This window comes from Vanellus vanellus (assembly GCF_965231255.1).
Source record: "Vanellus vanellus genome assembly, chromosome: 6".
NCBI classification, from domain to species: Eukaryota; Metazoa; Chordata; class Aves; order Charadriiformes; family Charadriidae; genus Vanellus; species Vanellus vanellus.
Window position 1 is genome coordinate 34,626,955 of NC_138911.1, and position 22,045 is coordinate 34,648,999.

Consider the following 22,045-nt stretch of genomic DNA (forward strand, 5'->3'; position numbering starts at 1 on the left):
TGAGGCCTTTGAACTTAGATGGGACAACCTGCTTCTGCTGAAGCTTAGGCTGGAGAGTGGCAGCAGGATCAGCAACTGCATGTTGAAAATAGGTGCTGGAGCTGCTGAAAACCTGACTTTTATTCTGGCACTTTGCACTGCTAGTCACTTCTGTTAGATTTGTTTTTTCTCTCTGATAAATTTTGGGGGTGCTCTGTTGATGGAAGTATGCCTCTTCCAAGTAAGATCAAGCATGTTTAACGCCTTTAAGGCTACTGAAGATAGCATTGTGTTAGTACCTGTTTGGCATAGCAAGATTGCTATCACCTGGTAAAGCTCTTCTGCTTTTCTCCTGCAAGTTCTTTTGAATTAATTCCATCCACAAGTCAGTAGAGTTATTTCGTGCTTTTACATACTTTCCTCTTTCGGGTAATTCTTGTATGGTCTCTACAAACGTGCTAGAATTCCTGAGGTAATGCAAAATTAATGGGGCTTCTTGAAATACCTCCAGGACATTTGAAAGTTATTATAAAAGGTTACTGTATTTCTAGTTTCTTGCCTGTAATTTAAAAGGAGTGATATTGTTTGCACCCACACTGACTTCTGCAGGAGAGATAGGAAGAGCAGTGGGAAATTTTGTGACTTTTGGAGCTCACCTAAGGTGAACAGTTTATGTCTTGGTGAGAACAGAACTAAAAGTTCTTTGATAGCTGAGAAAGGAGGAGAAAGGCAGAATAAGGTATGCTGCTTTCCTCTTTTGTCAGTTGGACAAAAGTACTTAATTGGCTTCTTCTGTATACATTGTGGATTTCTGGTCTGCTGGGCTCTGGTTCTTGAGCAGCACAGAAAAGCAGTGTGGTTGGTTTGAGGTTTTGGGGTTTTTTGAGAGCTACTAAAAGAAGACTGTGAGCTCTGTGGGGTCAATGGGGGAGGAGGACTCTTGCCAGCAGCAGTAGGGAAGAAAGAGTAAGATTAGGCTACATTTAGAGATGAGTTAGTCAGGTAATGGTGCTGGTTATGAGAGCTCGTCACAAGCCCACCTAAATTCTAGCTGTCAGGAAGTCTCTGTAGAAACATCTGATACAAACCCCTCAACCTGTATTTCCAGCTACACACAGACATGTACTCATTTAGAGGGTTTTCTTACCATCTTCTGTTCCTGTTTAGAAGGAAGAAAATATCTTCCCTACTGGTACAGGAAGCATTCTACAACAGTATAAACTTTGAAACAGCTGTTAAACAGTAGTAGAATGTACCTTTGACAATAGCTTGTCTGGCTACATAGCTGACCCACTGGAGGGAACCTTTATGTGTGAACAGGTGCATGTGGCTCGCTCTCATCCGGTAGAGTTTTATTGATAATGGGACAAAAAAACCCCTTCTCTCCCGAGTGCTTTGCAAGGATTCTTTTTGAATTCTAAAACTGTCTGCCACCAGCAAGAAGGCTACTCTAGTCCTACACTCTGCTCAGCAGAACTTCTTTCTCAAAGTGATAGACAAATTAACGAGTTGCACTTTGCTTCTCAAGGTACATAGCATAGCAGTGTGAGAGGACAGAAGGGATTTTGTAATGAGCCCTGTATTTCCTTCCTGTTTTTTAAGCAACCCCTTCCTACCATGACACATCTGTGCATATGCTTCTCTGGGTGGACTCCCATAATTCCACCAAACTGTCTCTCTGGTGACAAAGATTTGGTCATCAACCTAATAGTCTCAGGAAGGCTAGTCAGCACTTGGCTCCCTCTAGATTGTTTTGTAGAACCACAGAGAAACAACAGCTCCTTTGAAGGTACAAAAAGAGAGCAAACTATTTTGCTTCCATGATTACATTTTATCTTCCTGGTTCATTGCCCATCTCTACTAACTGGTACTGCTCTTCCAGCATCATCTCCTTGTTCCTCATCCTCTATCAAGAGGACATGAGACAGAGGTAGTAGTGTAACATATATCTCTCCTAGTGGCACAATCTGTTTAGTCTGTTCTTGACCCCATACCAGCAAGTCAGTTTAGTTGCTGTAACCTTCTGTGGGATTGCATGAGAACTGAGTCAGAAGCATTGTCTCTTTCCTTGGTTAGTTTTTGAGACACATGAAGTCCTAGCCCTCAGTCACTGTATGACCCTACAAACAGCTGTCCTGGTACAACATAACAGGGGAGACTAATGTGGCAGCAACTGCTTAAGTTAGCACAACTGCCAAGAACTCCCCAGGGCTGTTTCATATCCCTCAGTTTAGGTGTTCTCTCTCCTGTTTTCAGAATCCCCGATGTATCCAGGGCTAATAAGCTTGGTCAATACTCTACTGAATTAAATGTCCCCATGTAGCAGATGACATGAAGTGCAAAAGTGATGCATCTGGCTATGAAATAAAGCATCTGACCAGGCTGCTGTAGAACAAACCCTGGTGTTGCTTGCACAGTCCATCCACAGGCTGTTGGCTGCTACTTGTTTGTCCTGTTAGCCTCACAGGAGCACTGCTTGGTACTCCTCAAGGCAAGGTGGCACTTTAGGGTTTTTAAAAAACTCTTAAAATTAATTTGTTGTTTTAAGAGAAAATATTTATGAACGTAATCCTTTGACTGGCATTCCTCAAACCAAGCATCAGTGTCAGGGCTTCTGAACCACTCAAACTAAACTCATACACTGCTGTTAGTAACTTACCATGAAAATGCCTGCAGCTTTTTCTGATGCCTGTTTAGCTTTACTATCAGCAACTACTTTTCTATTGCAATAAAGTAAAAACAGAGCCTGTCAAATGAAGTTAAAGCATTCATTTTTTTTTTATTTAAAGAGGAAGAGGTATAATTAAAAATGGCAGTAGTAAATCTACTAAATCATTGATACTAGAGAGTATCTGACAATATTATCAATCCTATGCTCAGTTTATGGTATGGTGACAGGCTTTGCAGATGCAGCTTCATTTCTGAGACCTGAAGTATTTTTCTTAGTGGCTTCCAATTCATTTATCCCTCTTCTGAATTCATGACTGCAGAAAAGTGTCAGCGCACTGCCCCAGAGGCAACAAATACTTTTTTTTTTTATATGTGCTTATTTAATCCCAAAGTAATTAAATATAGCTATGGGTGTTAGCCTTTAAAAACAAATCCAAATGTTGTAACTAGAATATAATTAGTAATTGAGAAGTATAAGAGGGAAGCAAAACCTTCTTGCTGCTTGACAGCTGTTGGCTGTAGCCATTTTCAGAGCTGGGAGAGGAAGAAGAGAAATTTGAGTTAATTTAAAGCACTCCTAAAAGTAGCAGATATTACTAACTGAAGGATTTTTATAATTTTTTAATTACCACAGCTGAAAAATGACGATCTCGCCATCTTTCATTTGCTGTCTTAGACTTGCTCTCTTCAGTTCTACATTAAAAAACAGTATGATGTAGATGTAGCCCAGCGTGGAGACCCCACTTCTTGTTGTGCTTTTGTCTTTCTTTTAACTTCCCACTTTGAATTTGTCTATCTTTAACGTTGTTTATGCAACAAAGTTTACATGGTTTTTTGGTGATTCTCCTAAAAAGACACAGGTGCTTAGGTTTTCAGTCTTCCACTTAAGTGTGATGTACTGGGTAGGTTACATATACAGTACATTTCATGGTAATGCTAAATAATCCACATCTGGGTATCTAGTTTCTTATCATTCCCCCTTCCCTTCACTGATGCAGTTTTGTTATACCTATCATTAAACTAACCTAACACCAAGCCTTTGATTGCAGGTACCACAGCTTCCTGGCTTTTCCTGGCTAAAGCCCTGCCTTTCAGCATCTGATATTGTGTACATTGGTTTGAGGGATGTGGATCCTGCTGAATAGTAAGTTGATTTCTAAGAAAGGATTTTTATAATAGGTTGAAATTATGAGCTTATTTCCACATCTGGCTGTTCACAGGGGTTGCTAGAGTTAAGCTTAATCCAGTGATGATTTTTTTTTTAAATTTTTTTAACAGCTATATTTTAAAGAACTATGACATTCAGTATTTTTCCATGAGGGATATTGATCGCCTTGGAATTCAGAAAGTTATGGAAAGAACATTTGAACAACTGATGGGCAGGTAAAAAACTATTATCTGATTTTAAACTACTTTTATCATCCACTTGTTGAACATCTACTTTCCTGAAAGTTACTTAAGTGAAGGTCACTCTTGACATAAGGCGGCCTAACAGAACTATGACAGTGTCCAGTAGATAATAAAGTTGTAGCACTGCCATTAGTCCTCGACTTCCACATCTGAACTGGAACCAGTGTTTGGCAAAAAGCTACAAGATAGGGTACATTAGTCACTACAGTTGCGGCTCTGTTTTATATCATTCATTCTGTTTCTTGAGGAATTCTGCATTTTGCTGCAGTTTGACAAGATGTTTGAATCAACTCAGAGTCTAGGGTATACATTATATTTTTTAATATATAGATCTCTCTATCTCAAATGGACAGCAACTTGAATTTAGCTGTTAATACATGAGGTAGAAGCATTTGATGGCTTCCTCCTTAGGCTGTGCTCACATGTGCTGCCCTGATGACAACTGCCACTTTCAGTTCAGCTAGTGAAGTTCTCTAACCGCTCCCTTACTTAAGTTCAATACAGATGTCTTTGCTAACCTTGTTCAAGTTTGGGGAACCAGATCAGGGAGCAAATCGTGCTAGTCTAGGGACACACGGAGAGGATCAGAGTCAGGAAGGGTAATCTCTCACCACAGGGTAGAACAGTCCTGTAAGCAGAACAGGGTCTGTGTATGTGCTGCACGCTGTTGTATCTAAAGGTGTTTTCACCCCTCCTAGCTGCAGCTCTGCTAATCCAGATGCTTCTCCCTACTGAGCATCTGCAGTAAGCTGGAAGTACACAGTCTACCATTTAAATAGCTCATCTGAGTGAAAAGCAATGTTCAATTTATTAAGCTGTTACTGGTTGCCAGAGTTCATGTAGTAACTAACTAATGTGTTTTAGGTTTGAGATTATCCTTCACTTTTTCATCAGCTAGCTAGGCTTACACGGCAGAGTCTGGAGGCAGCCTTCAGCTATCAACCTGAAAAATACAGAATGCCCCATTCATCTTTACGAGCTGTCTATGAAATCCTCGAGCTTGGTGCTTCCTCCCTCCATCCTAGACGCCACGCAAATCAAAGTTACAGCCTGTCACCCTGGCTTTCTGTACAAAAGGAGAAAAGGCTGGATCATATCATACATTTCTCTACATTTTTCCAACTAAGGAGCCAAATAGCAGATAAGATGGTTAGAACTAAAGTACTTATCTTCAGCCAAATCACACCTGAGCAGATGCTCAGTGGAACTAGAAAGACAAACTTCTGTTTTTACAATGTGTACTGGGGAAAGTTCTGAGCTAAGACACGTTTCAGAGTCCAAAGATATTAAAAAAAAAAAAAATAAAATTCCTTTCCAAACGTGTATAAGACATGGTATAGGACTTAGGGGGACCTTTAGCATCATGGAGCATGATGCTACTTTGCTGATCAGCCTGGACAGTAAGAAATACATGTAAAAAAGTTTAAGGTTCTGAGATTGCTTTTCTTGTTTTATTCTGTCTCAGGAGACAGAGACCAATTCACCTGAGTTTTGACATTGATGCTTTTGATCCCTCACTGGCTCCAGCAACTGGGACTCCTGTTCTAGGTGGATTAACTTACAGAGAAGGCATGTACATCACAGAGGAAATACACAATACAGGTAGGAGTCAACCAGCAGTATTGGACTAAGCAAGGACAGGACAAACTCCATACAGCTCATATTGGTTACGTTTTTCCTGTGTAACTAGATAATAAGATACATGTAGTCAAAGCTGAGATGCTATAAAGGCAATTCAGCCTTCAGTAAGGGAAAAAGAAGTCCTATGGTTGGGCAATACCCCAGATGTTGGAAGCAGCTTAACCATCAACAACTTCAATTTACCAAAAGTAGATAAAATACATAATATATTAACAACTAATGCAAAAAATGACTTGGTCATCTTGTATAATACCGTCCCCTATTCCTAAACACATAAGGTGAGATGTAAAAATGGAATAAAAAAAATGGATGCAAACAATTTAAAACAGTTTGAAGTTCCATTCTAGGATTCAAGGCTAACAAATTAAGCTTTCACTAAGTATACTGTGGTTGTCTCAATATATGAGGACTTCCCTCCTTATGCCATGGAGTTTTTATTTAATGGGTTTAAACAATAAGTTATTTGCAGTAAAAGAAGGAAAAAAAAACAACCAGACAGAGTCAACAGAATCATGAATACAATGGCAAAAAATACTAGGTATTCTATACCCCCTAATTTTTGGACTGGGAGAAAACGAGATTAAAAACCATTCCCCTTTAAGTGTATATGGAATATCAACTCATTTTTCCTGAATGCTAAAAGCATGAATAAGTGAGGTAGTGACAACATAAGAAAGAACCAAATTAAAAACACAAACGTGCCTCTGAGAATGACAACCTTAATCCTCACTTGAGAGCCAATTTTATTTGTCTAAGGGGTAGAGTAGGTCACAAGCTCAAACATCAGACTTGCAGCAGTGAAGGAAAGGCTGCAAAAGAAACCCTATTAGAGATTTTGCCCTTTTTTGTAGTAACAAAGCTGTAAATCATTTTCACAGGAATGCTTTCAGCTGTAGACATGGTTGAAGTCAATCCACTGCTTGGAGCTTCTCAAGAGGAAGTGAATGCAACTGCTAGTCTTGCAGTCGACGTGATAGCAACGTGCTTTGGGCAGACAAGGGAAGGAGCACACACTGCTTTTGATGAACTCCCAACACCCAGTTCTCCAGATGAATCTGACAGTGAAGAGCAAGTGAGGATTTAAGAACCCAAAGTGTTGGGTACACTGGACATTATAGAGCTCTGCTGAGGCACTTGAGTGGATAGATTGTCAACACTTGGCAAATACTGTTAATTTCTCAATTTTTAAATAAACTAGCTTTTCCACTGATGAGTGGCTACTTTATTACATACTAAGATTTATTCATTTAGTTAAATATATACAAATTGAGACAATAAAATATTTATTACCTTCTTATTAATCTTACCAGTAGTTCAAGTCTGTCTCTGCATTTTCCTTTTACTCCCATTTTGTCTTTCTAGTGTCAGTACAGTTTCAGTTGAACTCGCTGTCTCATAAGACAGTTCAGTCCTCAGACAGTCAAAGGGAACAGACAGTCCATGTGGTTCCCCAACGGCAGAAAAGCTCATCTCAGTCATGGAGATTCATTTGCTGCGAAAGAACTTGTAGTAGACCACACCTCCTAGGATGATTAGTTCCAGGATGATGATAATTGACAGCAACAACTTATTAGTGGTCACTCTAGAGTTAAAAAATAAAAAAATAAAGAAATTCCAAGATAGCTTTTTTCTCCCCTCTGTGATTATAAAAACTGATTCTACATAATTTGGTCATCATCTTACCTTCAGTAAGTATACTCCCTGTTACAGCTAGACCACAAAGTGCTATTCACATAGTTCTTAACAAGCAGGAAGGGACAAACTCAGTAGTTTCCTAGTCATGTTTTCTTGGAAATTCTGCTTAAATCTTCTATTTCAACAGTAGCAGTTCTGTTCCCTGCTTAAGGCAGATCACTCTGCTCTATATGTTGCTTGACAGAATGAGTATGCATGAGGAAAACACCAGTTAACTCCTGTGCTGAAATGCACATTGTGGGGGTTTTACTTGGAACTAGGTAGCTGAAGTAAAACTATAAAAATATTAAAATAATAATGTACTTTTACTCTTGAAAATTATACCGTTACCATAACTTCATTTAGCAATGGGTATAAAGGAAAGACTTGTTAGGCCAGAAGTACCTACTGGAATTAGACTCTATGAACTGGTTCATAAGGATAATTAAACCTTATAGTTAAGAAACTGTAAGCACACTTAAGCAGCCAAGGCTTCAGTCATCAAAATAGTACATGGTCAGGCTCAGTTTCTCATATGACAGTCTAACTACTCCGGGGCATTACTATGGGCTAAACAGATTTGTCTGTGTCATCAGACATCTAACTAACTCGCTTAATGCTGCAGTGATTTATGGCACAGCTTTTCCAACCCAAATAACAAGGAGTTGCATCTAAAGTTACCATCAGCAATCCACTGTAACTTGCTTATGTCCTCACCACAATTTATCATGCAGGATGGTTAAAGACCATGCATTACACTAGAAGAGCAGCCCAAATTCAGTAGCGTTCGCTACCTGTACTCTGTTAAGTAATTACCAGAGAGGAGAAAACACAAATTATCATCTGTGCATGGCACATGTTCTGTTTACACATTCCTTAAAACCTCCCTGCAGTTCCAGCTGACACTCTAGTCCTTGCTTTTCACCAGAAACTGGCAAGCAACAAGGCTACCTACCGAGTGCTGCTCTAAGCCAGTCACGCTACTCACCTCCTGGATATGGAACGTAGAATCTTGCGACTCTTGCTCAAGTTCTCACTTGTATTCACCAACTAAGAGGAAACAAAAGTTATTTGTCAGTTGAACAAGTATACAGCAACTCCGTAAAGACGCAGCTGGAAGTAGCTGGCCTTGAAATGCTGCAATTAATGGGACCAATACAAGCTGGAACCATTGTCTCCTTTCTGAGGACGAAATAAGACTTTCACTGATACTTTCCCTGAGCTACATACAAAGATATGCAATTTAAGGTTAATCTACAAATACCAGAAAGTTGGTATTAGCTCCTTTCATTAAATATCATTCTATTATTCTAGTTGTTGACACCAGAAGAAAATGATACTGACATGTTCTCCCCAGTGCGTACCTGGAACTGTTTGAAATGCTATTCACTTTCTAGCAAAGAATGAACCATGTTGTACTGACAGGTCTAAGTGACCCAGTGGCTATGAGCTCTGAGCTGTTAATAGATCATCCATTTCAGCTTTGTAATGCTCAGAAATGAACTGTCAAGTATTTCTCAGTCAGCTATTAAGCAGCCCGTAATTAAGTGAGGTTACGGACAAGTCTCACAAAAGACAGCAAGGATTCGTGATGCATGGCCACTGGAGGCTCCGGGTAAGATTTCGCTATTCTACTTCCAAACCTTCAAGGGAAGTGAAAGGTAAGGCAGGTCACTGACCATCGCAGACACCTGCCTGCACAACTCCTCTGCAGTTTAAGCTATTGCCCATGACTACAAAACTGGCTCTGTAAGTACACTGCTTTGCACTGAGACGGACTGGACCAAGCTGGGAAGAAAACTGCCAAGTCCATTCAAAGCATACTAGATTTCCAATCTTTGCTATGAAAGACTAAGCAAGAAGAAAGTCTGCTTCCAGTTGGAATGCGTGGTTAACACAATTCCGCAATACAATGCCTGAAAGGCTCACAATAGAAGTCACAGCTTCACAAACAATCCATGGATAGACTGACATGCTTGAAGGACTGTAATATTTTTTATTAGAAAAAGAACAAAAAACTATACCTAAAAACCTTAAGATTACATTTCCTCTCCTGCTCTCTAACCCAAATTTGGGAGCAGGGCAAATGAAATTCTGACCAAAATAAAAAAAACTACTTAAAGGAAAAAGCTACAGGCTTTGTTGCAATGAGTAGAGAGAACTCTGAAGAAAAGGGGTGTGCTTTTAGTTTTGGCTGAGCGTGCTTACTTGCCAAACCCAGCATCCCCCTGCAAGTCACTCACCTAAAAGCTTTACACTCAGGATCCTGTGTACACACAGAAAACACCATCAGTTTCTTACTTCAAAAATGGAGTTCAGTTTTGCGTATGTGTATAAAAACCCCAAATGAACTACTCTGTAAAGCTTCCACAGCAGAAGCAGAGCTTCTTGACCCAAGGACGCCACTTTATCCCTCCTTAGCTAACCTACAAATAGTGGGAGGTCAGTAATTGAGCTTCTATTAAATTTCATTTCATTAGAAGAACTTGCTAACTGCGTCCCAAATCTAAACCTTTACTAGTAATCTAGTGGTGGGCAACTCCTCGTTTATTAAAGTCTGTAATTCTTCCAGTAATGCCTTTTTTTTTTTAGCAGGTTTATAGGTCTAATACCCAGTTTTGCACACACACTGCAGCAGACATTTCGCCATCATGCTTTGGGCCCTTCTACAGTAATTATTTTCCTTTTATGAGCACAGCATAGAAATGTGGCAGCCTGGATTTGGTCTATAGAAACATCAATTGCATTACCACATCTAGGGAAGTCGCTGAGAGAAATTACTAGCGTACAGTTCCCGCTGAGCTAACACCAGGTTGTTTCAATACAATCCCCCACAGTTTCTCTGCTCACTCTGCTCTTGGTGCGTTCCAGTTGCTCCCGCTGCTCCCCAAGTTCTTCAATGATATCGGTGCCAATCTGATCTGTTTCAGCTGCAATTCGGTGCGAGCGTTCAATGCTCTGACTGGCTCGGTTCAGGCTGTCTGTTCCCTGGAGAAGCAGCACCCTCTGTGACTGCAGATTAGTCTGAAAAATAACGTATGTTTAACTATTAAGCACAAAGACAGGGGTATTAGGCTTCTGACATATTAAAACGTTAGGCCATGACTCCATAGGCCATCCGTTTGTATTAGCTGTACGTGCTTCTTCTGTTGAATGATGTAGCCCTGTTAATACTGAAAGAGTTCTTGTTCACATTCTAAGATTATGGCCAAATCTGGTTAAACCTTGAGAAAGAAGGACACATAGCTGAAGAATTAAAACAGTTACAAAAAAACTTTGCAACAATTTACTTTTCCATCAAAAACCGTTTAAATGCCAATAATATCTTTGCATTCCAGAGGCTAACTTTTCCTTCCCTTCTTATCTAAATTCAGTGTTGTTTGTGACTTCACATTTGGTTGCCAGGGAGATCATTAAGAGTTTACACAGTCAAAAGGATTAGGAACAAAGAGCACTAACAGATGGACTGCTAAGTAACAAAGATCCTCTTTTCATGCCAGTAGCCTCAGCTAGAGGATAAGAAGTGTTTGCCGACCTTGGGGTCAACAGGTAGCTCAAAATAAAGTATTTTCTTAAGCTTCAGAAAGTCTAATCTACCACCCTGCTCTCAGGTTTTAGAGGAACCAACCACAGAATCACAGAATAGTCAGGGTTGGAAGGGACCTCTGGAGATCATCTAGTCCAACCCCCCCTGCCAGAGCAGGGTCACCTACAGCAGGTTGCACAGGACAGCGTCCAGGCGGGTTTTGAATGTCTCCAGAGTGGGAGACACCACCACCTCTCTGGGCAGCCTGTTCCAGTGCTCCACTACCCTCAAAGTAAAGAAGTTCCTCCTCATGTTAAGATGGAACTTCCTATGTTCAAGCTTGTGCCCATTACCCCTCGTCCTATCAATGGGCACCACTGAAAAAAGACTCCTCCCATCACTCTGGCATCCTCCCTTTAAGTATTTGAAAGCATTAATAAGATCCCCCCTCATTCTTCTTTTCTCTAGACTAAAGAGACCCAAGTTCTTCAGCCTTTCCTCATATGAAAGATGTTCTAATCCCCTAATCATCTTCGTAGCCCTTTGCTGGACCCTCTCCAGCAGATCCCTGTCTTTCTTGAACTGGGGAGCCCAGAACTGGACGCAGTACTCCAGATGCGGCCTCACCAGGGCAGAGTAGAGGGGGAGGATGACCTCCCTCGACCTGCTGGCCACACTCTTTTTGATGCACCCCAGGATGCCATTGGCCCTCTTGGCCACCAGAGCACATTGCTGGCTTATGGTCATCCTGTTGTCCACCAGGACTCCCAGGTCCCTTTCCACAGAGCTGCTCTCCAGGAGGTCAGCCCCCAACCTGTACTGATGCGTGGGGTTATTACTCCCCAGGTGCAGTACCCTACATTTACCCTTGTTGAATTTCATTAGGTTCCTCTCTGCCCAACTCTCCAGCCTGTCCAGGTCACGCTGTAAAGCAGCACAGCCTTCTGGCGTGTCAGCCACTCCTCCCAGTTTTGTGTCATCAGCAAACTTGCTGATGGTACACTCTATCCCTTCATCCAGATCATTGATTAATATATTGAACAGGACTGGACCCAGTACTGACCCTCGAGGGACACCACTTGTTACTGACCTCCAACTAGACTCTGCACCACTAATCACAACCCTCTGAGCTCTATCTGTCGGCCAGTTCTCAATCCACCCCACTGTCCATTCATCTAGCCCGCACTTCCTCAGCTTGCATGTGAGGATGATGGGGTAGGCAGTGTCGAAAGCCTTGCCAAAGTCAAGGTAGACAACATCCACTGCCCTCCCCTCATCCACCCATCTAGTCACTTCATCATAGAATGCTATCAGATTAGTCAGACACGACTTCCCCTTAGTGAATCCATGTTGACTACTTCTGATAACCTTCTTTTCATCCAGGTGCTTTGAGATGATACCCAGCACAAGCTGTTCCATCATCTTTCCAGGGATGGAGGTGAGGCTGACCGGCCTGTAGTTTCCCGGGTCATCCTTCTTGCCCTTTTTGAAGACTGGAGTGACATTAGCTATCCTCCAGTCCTCAGGCACCTCACCTGTCCTCCAGGACCTTTCAAAGATGATGGAGAGCGGCCCAGCAATGACTTCCCCCAGCTCCCTCAGCACTCGAGGGTGCATCCCATCAGGCCCCATGGATTTGTGGATATCCAGTTTATCTAACTGATCTCTAACTTGCTCCTCATCAACCAAAGGAAAGTCTTGCTCCCTCCAGACTTTCTCTGTTACCTGCAAAGTCTGGGTTTCCCGAGGACTGGCCCGAACAGTGAAGACAGAAGCGAAGAATGCATTTAGCAACTCCGCCTTCTCTGCATCATCTGTAACCACGGCACCTGTCTCATTCGACAGCGGGCCCACATTTTCCCTAGTTTTCCTTTTGTCTCCTACATACTTAAAGAAACCCTTCCTGTTGGCCTTGACATCCCTCGCCAGGTTCAATTCCAAGGCTGCCTTGGCTTTCCTTGTTTCCTCCCTGCATACCCTGACAGCATTCTTGTATTCCTCCCAAGCAGTCAGCCCCTTCTTCCACCTATTGTAAACTCCCTTCTTCCACCTGAGCTTTTTCAGAAGGTCCCTGCTCAGCCATGCAGGTCTCCTTCTTCCCTTGCCTGATTTCTTTCTCTTTGGGATGCACTGATCCCAAGCTTGGAGGAAGTGACGCTTAAATAGCAGCCAGCTCTCTTGAGCCCCCTTACCTTCTAGAGCCCTCTCCCATGGGATTTCTCCAAGCAACTCCTTGAAATGATCAAAGTTAGCCCTCCTGAAGTTTAAGGTTTCAACTCTACTTGTCGTTTTGTCTATACTACACTTAATCCTGAATTCTATTTTCTCATGATCGCTGCAGCCCAGTCTGCCCCCAACCTTTACATCCTCCACCAGTCCCTCTTTGTTTGTCAGTACCAGGTCCAGTAGAGCACCTTTCCTTGTAGGCTCCTCCACCACCTGAGTCAAAAAGTTGTCATCAATGCACTGGAGGAACCTCCTGGACTGTACAGGCCTAGCTGTGTGGCCTTCCCAGCAGATATCAGGGTAGTTGAAGTCCCCCATGAGAATCAAGGCCTGTGATTGTGAGGCGATTTTCACCTGTCTGTAGAAGGCCTCATCAACTACCCCATCCTGATCAGGTGGCCTGTAAGAGACACCCACAACAGTGTCTCTCATATTACCCTGCCCCTTGATCCTTACCCACAAGCTCTCAACTTGCTCTTCATCTGCTCCCAGGGAGAGCTCAATATATTCCAGTTGCTCTCTCACATAAAGAGCAACTCCACCGCCTCGCCTCGCCGGCCTATCTTTCCTAAAGAGAACATAGCCCTCCATGACAGTGTTCCAGTCATGTGAGCCATCCCACCACGTCTCAGTAATTGCAATGAGATCATGGTCCTGTGACCGCACACAGATCTCTAACTCCTCCTGTTTATTCCCCATGCTACACGTGTTGGTGTACAGGCATTTCAGAAAAGCCAATGAGTGTGTAGTTTTTGCCCTTGAGGAGTGGTGGGCCTTCTGATTCTCAAAGGTACTAGCACTCGGCCCCACAGTTGCTGAGCTACTATGCCCAGGCGCCTCTAGCAAGCCCAGTTACACGCCCATCCCCCTTCAAATCTAGTTTAAAGCTCTCCCAATGAGCCCTGCTAACTCTGCCCCAAGAACCATTTTCCCCCTGCGAGACAGGCTTTTCCCATCTGCTGCCAGCAGGCCTGGTGTTCTGTAGATCAGGCCATGATCGAAGAACCCAAAACCCTGTCTGTGGCACCAAGTTCGGAGCCAGTCATTGACCTGCTGACTCTTCCTGTTAACCCGCTCATCGTTCCCTGCAACAGGAGGGACAGAAGAAAACAAGACTTGGGCTCCCGATCCCTTAACTAGTCGTCCCAAGGCCCTGAAATCCTTCTTTATTGCTCTTGGCGTTCTTCTTACTACATCATCACTGCCTATTTGAAACACTAAAAGGGGATAATAATCCGATTGCCGCACCAGGGACGGAAGTTTCCTCTTAACATCACCAACCCAGGCCCCAGGGAGGCAGCAAACCTCCCTATATAGCAGGTCCAGTCTGCATATGGGGCCCTCTGCCCCCCTCAGAACTGAGTCCCCTATTACAATGACCCGTCTTTTCTTTTTCACTGAGGAAGTTTTGATTCGGGGTGTGGTCTGATGAGGCCTCAGTGAGTCCTCCAACCTGGGAGGATTATCATCCTCACTGTTGTGCCATTCCCTCTGCAGAACAGTGTATCTATTGTGCAGTGGGACTTGGGAAGGTGTGGAAGTTGTTGGGCAGATGGTGCCTGCGGCACCTGCTGCGTCGAGCAGGAACAACTTGCCATTGCCCCCTGTCCTCCAAGCCATCCTGTTCAGCTGATCGGGGAGAGGAGCGGGAGCTCTCCAACAGCAGGGGCTTTGTCTGCCTGCTGGGTTTCTGTCATGGGAGACAGGGTGCGACTCCAGGCATCTATCTCCCTCTCACATTCCCTGATGACCCTCAACCTACTTACCTCCTCCCTGAGCTCCATCACTAAGCGCAGGAGCTCCTCTACCTGGGCACACCTGCCACAGCCATGCTCACTGCTGCCATCTGACACTGGCATGAAAGCAGGGCACACTCTGCAGCCCGACGCTTGGGTGGCAACATGTTCACACAAAAGCTCTGTCTGTGAAGCAGCATCAGAGCTGGTGCGTGCACAGTTGGGGCCATGGTACTCTGCTGGGTACCAAGAGGCATTAAATGCAAAAATTTACCAAGCTACTGCAGAGTATATCGAACGAGATACTAAGGAAAGAGCCCCCCTCAAACTTCCTTATTGAAAGCAGACAGACAAAAAGCCCACCTCCAAGAACCTCCCGTACAGATGACAGCACTCTGAAGATAATAAGCAGATTCAGTCTCACGAGCTTATATATATCTAAGCATATCTGGTAAACAAATTGGTGTGTTTCTTGCCCTGTAGCAGCAAATCCGTAGTGAACAAAGTACGAGAGGATGACGTCTTATATTTTCTTGAAATTATTTACACTGGGGTTGCTTAAAAGGAAATTCTACCAAAGAATCTAGACAGTGTATGATTCACACACTGTGCTAGTTTTGGAGACTAAGACTAGGTCAGTTAACCTTTCTTCTCAGTCAGCAGCATCACTTCTGTGTTTTCGCTGCTGTAGGGGAATGATTAAATAAAGCATTTCAGTACAGACTGTCATGTCGGTTCCTAACTGCATGGCATTCAAGGAGTTCCACCTGGATTACACTCATCTCTGTTTTAGAACAGAAAAGCTCTCCTTTGAGTTCCAGGTGTTCTTACTCCTCCCTGAGATATTCATGCTACATGCAGAGAGATACACAGGGAGTGGGAGTTACACAAGCACAGAAGCTAAGTGGATTAAAGTAGAAACACTGTAAACAACACATCTGCAATATTCATTTTTAAACAGTCACAGCAACATGAAATAAAATTTATATGTAATTCTCACACTCTGTTCATTTTCTGTGGAGAAGATTCCGTATTTTATATCGCCTTGACTTCCAGGGCCCAATCCCAAATCTGTGCTTCTCATCTCTCTCTGGAACATGGAGAGGTCTCTTCTGTATGCCCGGATTTTGCTCATCATTTGGTTGCGGAAAGGCAGAGGAGCATACTTCAGTTCTTCCTCCATTTCCCGCAGCTTTAATGAAAGAAAACGTGGTTATTTTTTAAAGCACCAAATCTATTTTTATCGGCAGCTATACTCAAAACTCACCACTAGATGAAGGGATTCCCATGTTTTTATGTGATTGGGGGATTAACCCCAAACCCTATACCCCTCATCTAGTATCGAGTACACCATTCCACCTAATGCTGTTCAGCCCACATGGATTTTCAGACACACAATGCCTCAAGGAAAACAAAAAAATTAATTGCCAAGCTTAAATGCTTGATTTTTTCTGAAACATCACTCTATAACTTCAAAATTTGCTGTTCTCACTTTCATATAGTTTAAGCATTTATAAGATGGGTATCACCTTCTCTCATCGGTGCAACAGAGATCTATTGCATAGGGAGACATGCCACTAAATTCACACTCTGAACATCTGGGCCTGGCAAGTGGAGTTACGATTTGTAAACCCTGAGATTTTGGACGTGTGAATTTCTGCAACAACTTTCAGTGACAGTTGTTAAAAATTTACAATGCTTAAAGCCGTACGCCGATATGAGCTCTCTCACAATATGAGCTCTACACCTCATATGTCACCTACACAGATACATGTCAATAAAACCCAGTAAGTTAGAGGAATAAAGCATCGCATTCAGCTGTGGCTCAAAAACATCATAACAAATAGCCTATTAATATGAAAAGAAAGCTTAATCCATAATGTCTTGCTTAAAAAAGCAAGTCACGTGGGGGTTTTTTGTGCTGTTCCATGTCACCTGCTGTCCAGGAAGCCTATACAATAGAGGCTTCAAATATTCAAGGTCGTGATATTTAACCATCAGACTATTGTAGAAAGATCAGATGGGTTAAGACCAACATGAAAAAAAGACAGTAGGGTGAAAAAAAAAAAAAAAGCAGCAGATTCTCTACATGCTCTCCCCACAGTCTCTAGCAATTTTAATTGCACCTCTATCACTCTCCTTTGTTCCACAAAGGGAAGGCAATATCCAAACTGAGCACTCAAAAAAAAAAAAAACCAACCCCACATGTTAAGAACATTTGTCTGTATCTGCATATGTATACAGATATACACAACAGTCTTGACAAACACAGACACACCTATCAGATCAATCGATCAAACATTAAAAAAGAAATCTGCCTGCCAGAATAGGATCCATAAATAACGTAAAATTTGGAAGTGCTGTCCTTTTTAAGACATCAATATTTCAACCTGTCAGAAAGGCCAGAAGCCTAGACTTATGTTTACCGTTTCATTTGCTTCACGTTGTTTCTCATCAAATTCTCGGACTAGCTTTTTCTTCTCCTCTGTGAAAGAAAAAGTAGTATGTCAGATAAACTACAGAGAAATGACAACAGAACTCCAACTCAAGCCATTATAGACAAGGAAGCTGCCACAGATGGCTGATTACTGAGATGCCAGGTCAAAATTTACCTCAAACAGGAACAGCCTGTTCTTAGGAAAATTTTTCAGAAGGGTGTGGGGGGAGAGAGCAGAAACCACCCCTCCAAACGTCGGCCACTACCTCTGGTACATGAAGTAATTTTTCAAACCTGAAATACTTTTCTGACCTATTATCCTCCAACCTCCACTGACAGAACTGTGTGTTGAAAAACATTTAACATGAAAGATCAACAAAGAGGACCTGTTGGTAAACAGCTCATAAATATTTCTTAACGTTTTGCACACATTTGGGAACATTACCGAAGGCTGTAACCGTAATTTTGATTTGAACAGAACATCGAGTCAATCTACATTTCCAAGTGAGCCCCGAAGTTTGGGACAGACGGCACTCTGCAGCCTCCTGGTCATAAAGTAACGCGGTAAATGGGATAAGCATTCTAGAGTACTCGGAGATTAAAGATGACATCAAGATATCACCTCAGTTCATGCATTAATGCCCAAATGCTTCCCTCTTCTGGGATGACAACAGTTGTTCGAATGAGCCAACAAAACGATACATTTTAGTTGTTTGTTACAGTCATTTGCTAAGATACTCGTATCTGGGGCTTTAGAGGCCAAAGAATGGGTTTCACCGCTGTTACTCTATTTCTAAAAAACAACTTAAGACACGTATTTTGCATGTGTTAAAAACCGATCATACCTCTCTCATATCCATGATCAACGAAAGTATAATTCTGAAACACCCCTTATCTCAATGGAGCAAAAATACATGTTTTATAAGCTTTTTCAAAAGCACTGAAGACCAGAGGACTCTTGCAGGGTATGGCAAATGAAACCAAATCCTATCAGAATTTGTCTGATAAATATGCACTAGCCTCATTCACCTCTTCCAGGAGAGAATAATTCAACTTAAATAAAATTTTGGGTACCAAAAAACACAAACAGTCATCTTGGTAAAGCTTCTCTAATTTGATTAAACCTAAAGACAAAATTATCAAAACATTGTTGCCTTAAAAAAAACCCAACTTGACAATACCTTTTTGTAAATATGGTCCTCTGCAAAAAAAGCAATTTTTAAACCACTGAACTCTCAATGGAGAATGGGGAAAAAAAATTGCAGCAATCAAAACGTTTTTTATATAGCTCCTCTCGTATACAGGACGTGCCTAAGCTGTAGGCTTTCCTTTTCAGTTCAAATTCATGTGAAGCCCCAGAATTTGAACTGTAGAGAATTTAAAACAGAATTATAAACCATCATTAACAAGAAGCAACGCTCTCAAGTAGCGCACAGAATTATTACAGACTAAGCTCCATTATGACTGTTAATATATTACACACCAGCTGGTGTCAGGAAATGCAGTTTCACATCCCAGTTAATTCAGGAAGAAATGCCGACTTAAGAAGGTTCCTAAATACACATTTTCTTTCATACAGGTAATTTCACTAATCTGATTTACGTAGTGCCCTCTTAAAACAACTGCTCTCTCGATCTAATTGAAACCTTGTGCAGTACTGAAAAAAGCAGTATTTTACCTTCTTTGCGTCCCCCAAGCGGATTAAGATGACACTACACTTAAAAATGAGCAGCCAAAGAAATGCAAGGTAGTTTCCAAAAGTCAAGTAGCAATGACTTGAGATTTTTTTTTTGTCTATATGCCTACAAGAAATCAGGCAGTGTGGCTGGAAAGCGTTATAACGGATCAGGCCTAACAGAAATGTCAGAATACATTGAGCAGTTCACATCACTCCAGATTAAACTGCTACTTGAGGTACACTGAGAGAACTTTTCTAATTCATTAAAAGGAAGAAGTACCTAAGCCACAGTAACATTACCCACATGCTCGTCAACATTCAACTGATTTATTTCCAATCAATTAGAATCAGAGTCAGTTGAAAAGTGCAGCTAACTGAATTAATTTAGAGGAAAGCCTCTGTATTGGAAACTAATCCAGGCTGTTTAAAAATACCTTTTTACAAACTTGGAAGGCAAAAATTTGTTTCTCGATCTAGGAAGTTATCTTGTTTATATAGAGTGGAAGAGCATGTCTAAACTTCTGCCCATCAAAGATGTCCCAAGAACTACAGATTCTGTCTTCCCTCGAGTTTGGGAGCGTGCCAATCATCTTAAAAGGATATGCAAGGTATCTTTTATCATCTCCTGAATTTTTCAGGATCAGATAACTCAAAAAATAAAGACACTTCCCCCTCCCCAAGTACAAGAAGCAGGCAAAGCACATTAGGAGAGTGGAACTCCTAGGAGAGTGAACACCTTCACCAGATAGACAAACTCCTGACTTACCTTAAACTCTCTTAGAAATACTTTCCAAAAATATGACCAGGATTTTTCCAGCAACAAATTTAAAGAATAGAACAGTCACATTAAAATTGCAAAGCATATCCAAAAAAAGTTTGTAATCTGTTGAAAAAATCTAGCACCGTTGCAAAGATTGCTGCCCGTAAATACTCTACTTAAGCCCGGTGTTCCGAAGTCATTGCTCAAGACTACCCCAGTTCCATGGAGACCGTACAAAGCTTTATTTCACAAAAAAAAAAAAAAAAAAAAAAAAAAAAGAGCCCATTCTCCTTTCTACAAGGAAATAGGACTTCCTACAAGAATTTTCTGTTCTTTTAAAACTACAAACAGGGTGTTCCACCTCCTGTTCTATGGTACTTTTCAACGTGAAGAAATGTTCACTGATGTTCTCATTCAGCCCAGAGTGCCTCTGAGAAAAAACAGTGTTTGTATGGTCCCTTCACATTCTTTTCCTTACAGACAGATTTTGCATTTCAAGGCAGTAAAGCCAACCATCCTTCCTGAAAACCATCTTCACAAAATTTTATGCAAACATCACCCAGATTTAAAGGCCATTCTCCAAGAAAGGGTAGTTCTTACTTTACGCTTTTTAGTCCTGTTGACAGCTAGTGAAATTAAGCCAGCTTTGAAAGTTGTCATTTGTAGGTCTGAACATCTTTCAAGTAAGGAACCTTCTGGAAACTCTAATGTCACGGACTGCAAACCCCAATTTAACTCATTATTAAATGGAAAGCCAAGTAAGAAATAGAACGTTAAGCTTCCCATCACCTGTGTTACCTAGTACAGGCTGCTATATTCTGAACAAGCCATTTCTTCTAGGATTTGTGATTTTATACCTAAACACATAAAAGTGATCAATTCTGGGAGAATGGTGACACTGAAATATCACAGAACATGGCCTACAGCCCTTACTCATTCTTGTGGGACAAAACCCAAGCTGAGCTACAGCAGTTCATGATAACTGTATATCATGTTTCTCATATGAAGGAAGCATTTAATCAAAGAGATTTAGTGACATTGCTAAAATTCTCCTTGATGGATCCCTTCCCTTTCCGGTTCTCAGAAATTAAGAACTGAATTAGACGCACAATGCCAAGTCCTTAGAGAGAATTGTTCTGTCAGTGCTTCACCCACTGGTGTGAGCACCATTACCTAATAAAGAACTCCCATAAAAATCAGATTTTGCTTCTGACCTAATTTTGTGTAGCTTGGTAAGATAGTTTTTTTCTAGTCTGTGGGTAGGTAGCGCACAAACCAGACTGTTAAGCCAGTCATCTAAAATGCAAATCACAGAATCACAGAATGATCAGGGTTGGAAGGGACCTCTGGAGATCATCTAGTCCAACCCCCCTGCCAGAGCAGAGTCACCTACAGCAGGTTGCACAGGACGGCGTCCAGGCGGGTTTTGAATGTCTCCAGAGTGGGAGACTCCACCACCTCTCTGGGCAGCCTGTGCCAGTGCTCTGCCACCCTCAAAGTAAAGAAGTGCCTCCTCGTGCTTAGATAGAAAATCTTCTCCAGTAAGCCTACAAATGGTCGGACCATTTAATAATAGACAGTTATGGTAATAAAAACTACTTTTAATTTTAAACAAGAATCTAACAACAACCAAAAAAAAAAAAAAAAAGGAGGGTGGGGGGAACCAACCCCAAAGCACTGCAGTTTACCCGGAAACAGCATGAAATAACATCCAAGTAACAACAACTCCTCCTCGCAGCTGAGGCTAAAAGCCCAGCACAGCCCAGCAGCGACGGCACTGACATTAGCGCGGCACAGGGGACCGGCTCCAGAGGAGCAAAGCGACACAGCAGGTCCCTACCGACGCGCCCGGGGCCGCGCACGGCCAGGCCTATTGCTCAAGAACAGAGACACCACAACGCAGCAGCGACTGAACAACGAGACACAGCTAAGCCACCGCCACCCCATCGCCACCCCCTCCCCCCAAGCGAGGCACGAAGTTCCTGCACAGTCCATCCCGCTGCCCGCCCACCGTCTCGCCATCTCTACGCTACCCCCCGCCCTAAGCGCCCCGCCTCACCGGCCGCGCTGCCCCGCAGCCGCTCGGGGACGCCCCGCAGGTCTCCGTGCAACGCCCGGAAGATCTCGTGCAGCCGCTCCAGGTGCTCCGAGGAGCCGGAGCCTCGGCCCGCCATGGCAGACGGCAGCCTCCCTCCACGCTCAGCGACAGCGGCCACCTCCCCCGCCAGGCACTTCCGCCATCGGCGGCGGGGTGGGCCTGCCCGCGCGCGGCTGGGCGCCCGCAACGCTGCCCGACCGCAAAACTGCC

The 22,045-nt window shown here is 42.6% G+C and overlaps 2 protein-coding genes across 3 annotated transcripts in view; one reads left to right on the forward strand and one right to left on the reverse strand.

Moving 5' to 3' along the window:
* The window catches only part of ARG2 (arginase 2), a 22,958-nt gene extending 16,048 nt beyond the window's left edge, over positions 1 to 6,910 (forward strand). The window contains exons 5-8 of the mRNA XM_082484834.1: positions 3,699 to 3,793; positions 3,928 to 4,032; positions 5,525 to 5,661; positions 6,579 to 6,910. Coding sequence (XP_082340960.1) covers positions 3,699 to 3,793; positions 3,928 to 4,032; positions 5,525 to 5,661; positions 6,579 to 6,784 — 543 coding nt within the window. The 3' untranslated portion in view covers positions 6,785 to 6,910. The remainder of the gene's footprint in view (positions 1 to 3,698; positions 3,794 to 3,927; positions 4,033 to 5,524; positions 5,662 to 6,578) is intronic.
* Positions 2,839 to 21,969, reverse strand: VTI1B (vesicle transport through interaction with t-SNAREs 1B). Of its 2 annotated transcripts, XR_014269288.1 has the most exons (7): positions 21,797 to 21,969; positions 17,289 to 17,347; positions 15,863 to 16,054; positions 10,225 to 10,398; positions 8,363 to 8,424; positions 7,008 to 7,282; positions 2,839 to 3,183 (listed from the first exon to the last, which is right to left on the reverse strand). XR_014269288.1 is itself a non-coding variant. In XM_082484835.1 (6 exons), the coding sequence occupies exons 1-6, from the start codon at positions 21,909 to 21,911 to the stop codon at positions 7,186 to 7,188; spliced, it is 699 nt and encodes a 232-aa protein (XP_082340961.1). In that variant the 5' UTR covers positions 21,912 to 21,969; the 3' UTR covers positions 6,996 to 7,185. The 2 variants fall into 2 exon arrangements, 1 of the variants encoding a protein (XP_082340961.1); XM_082484835.1 differs by lacking the exon at positions 2,839 to 3,183 and having other exon boundaries at positions 6,996 to 7,282.
* Positions 21,970 to 22,045: the final 76 nt, after the last annotated feature.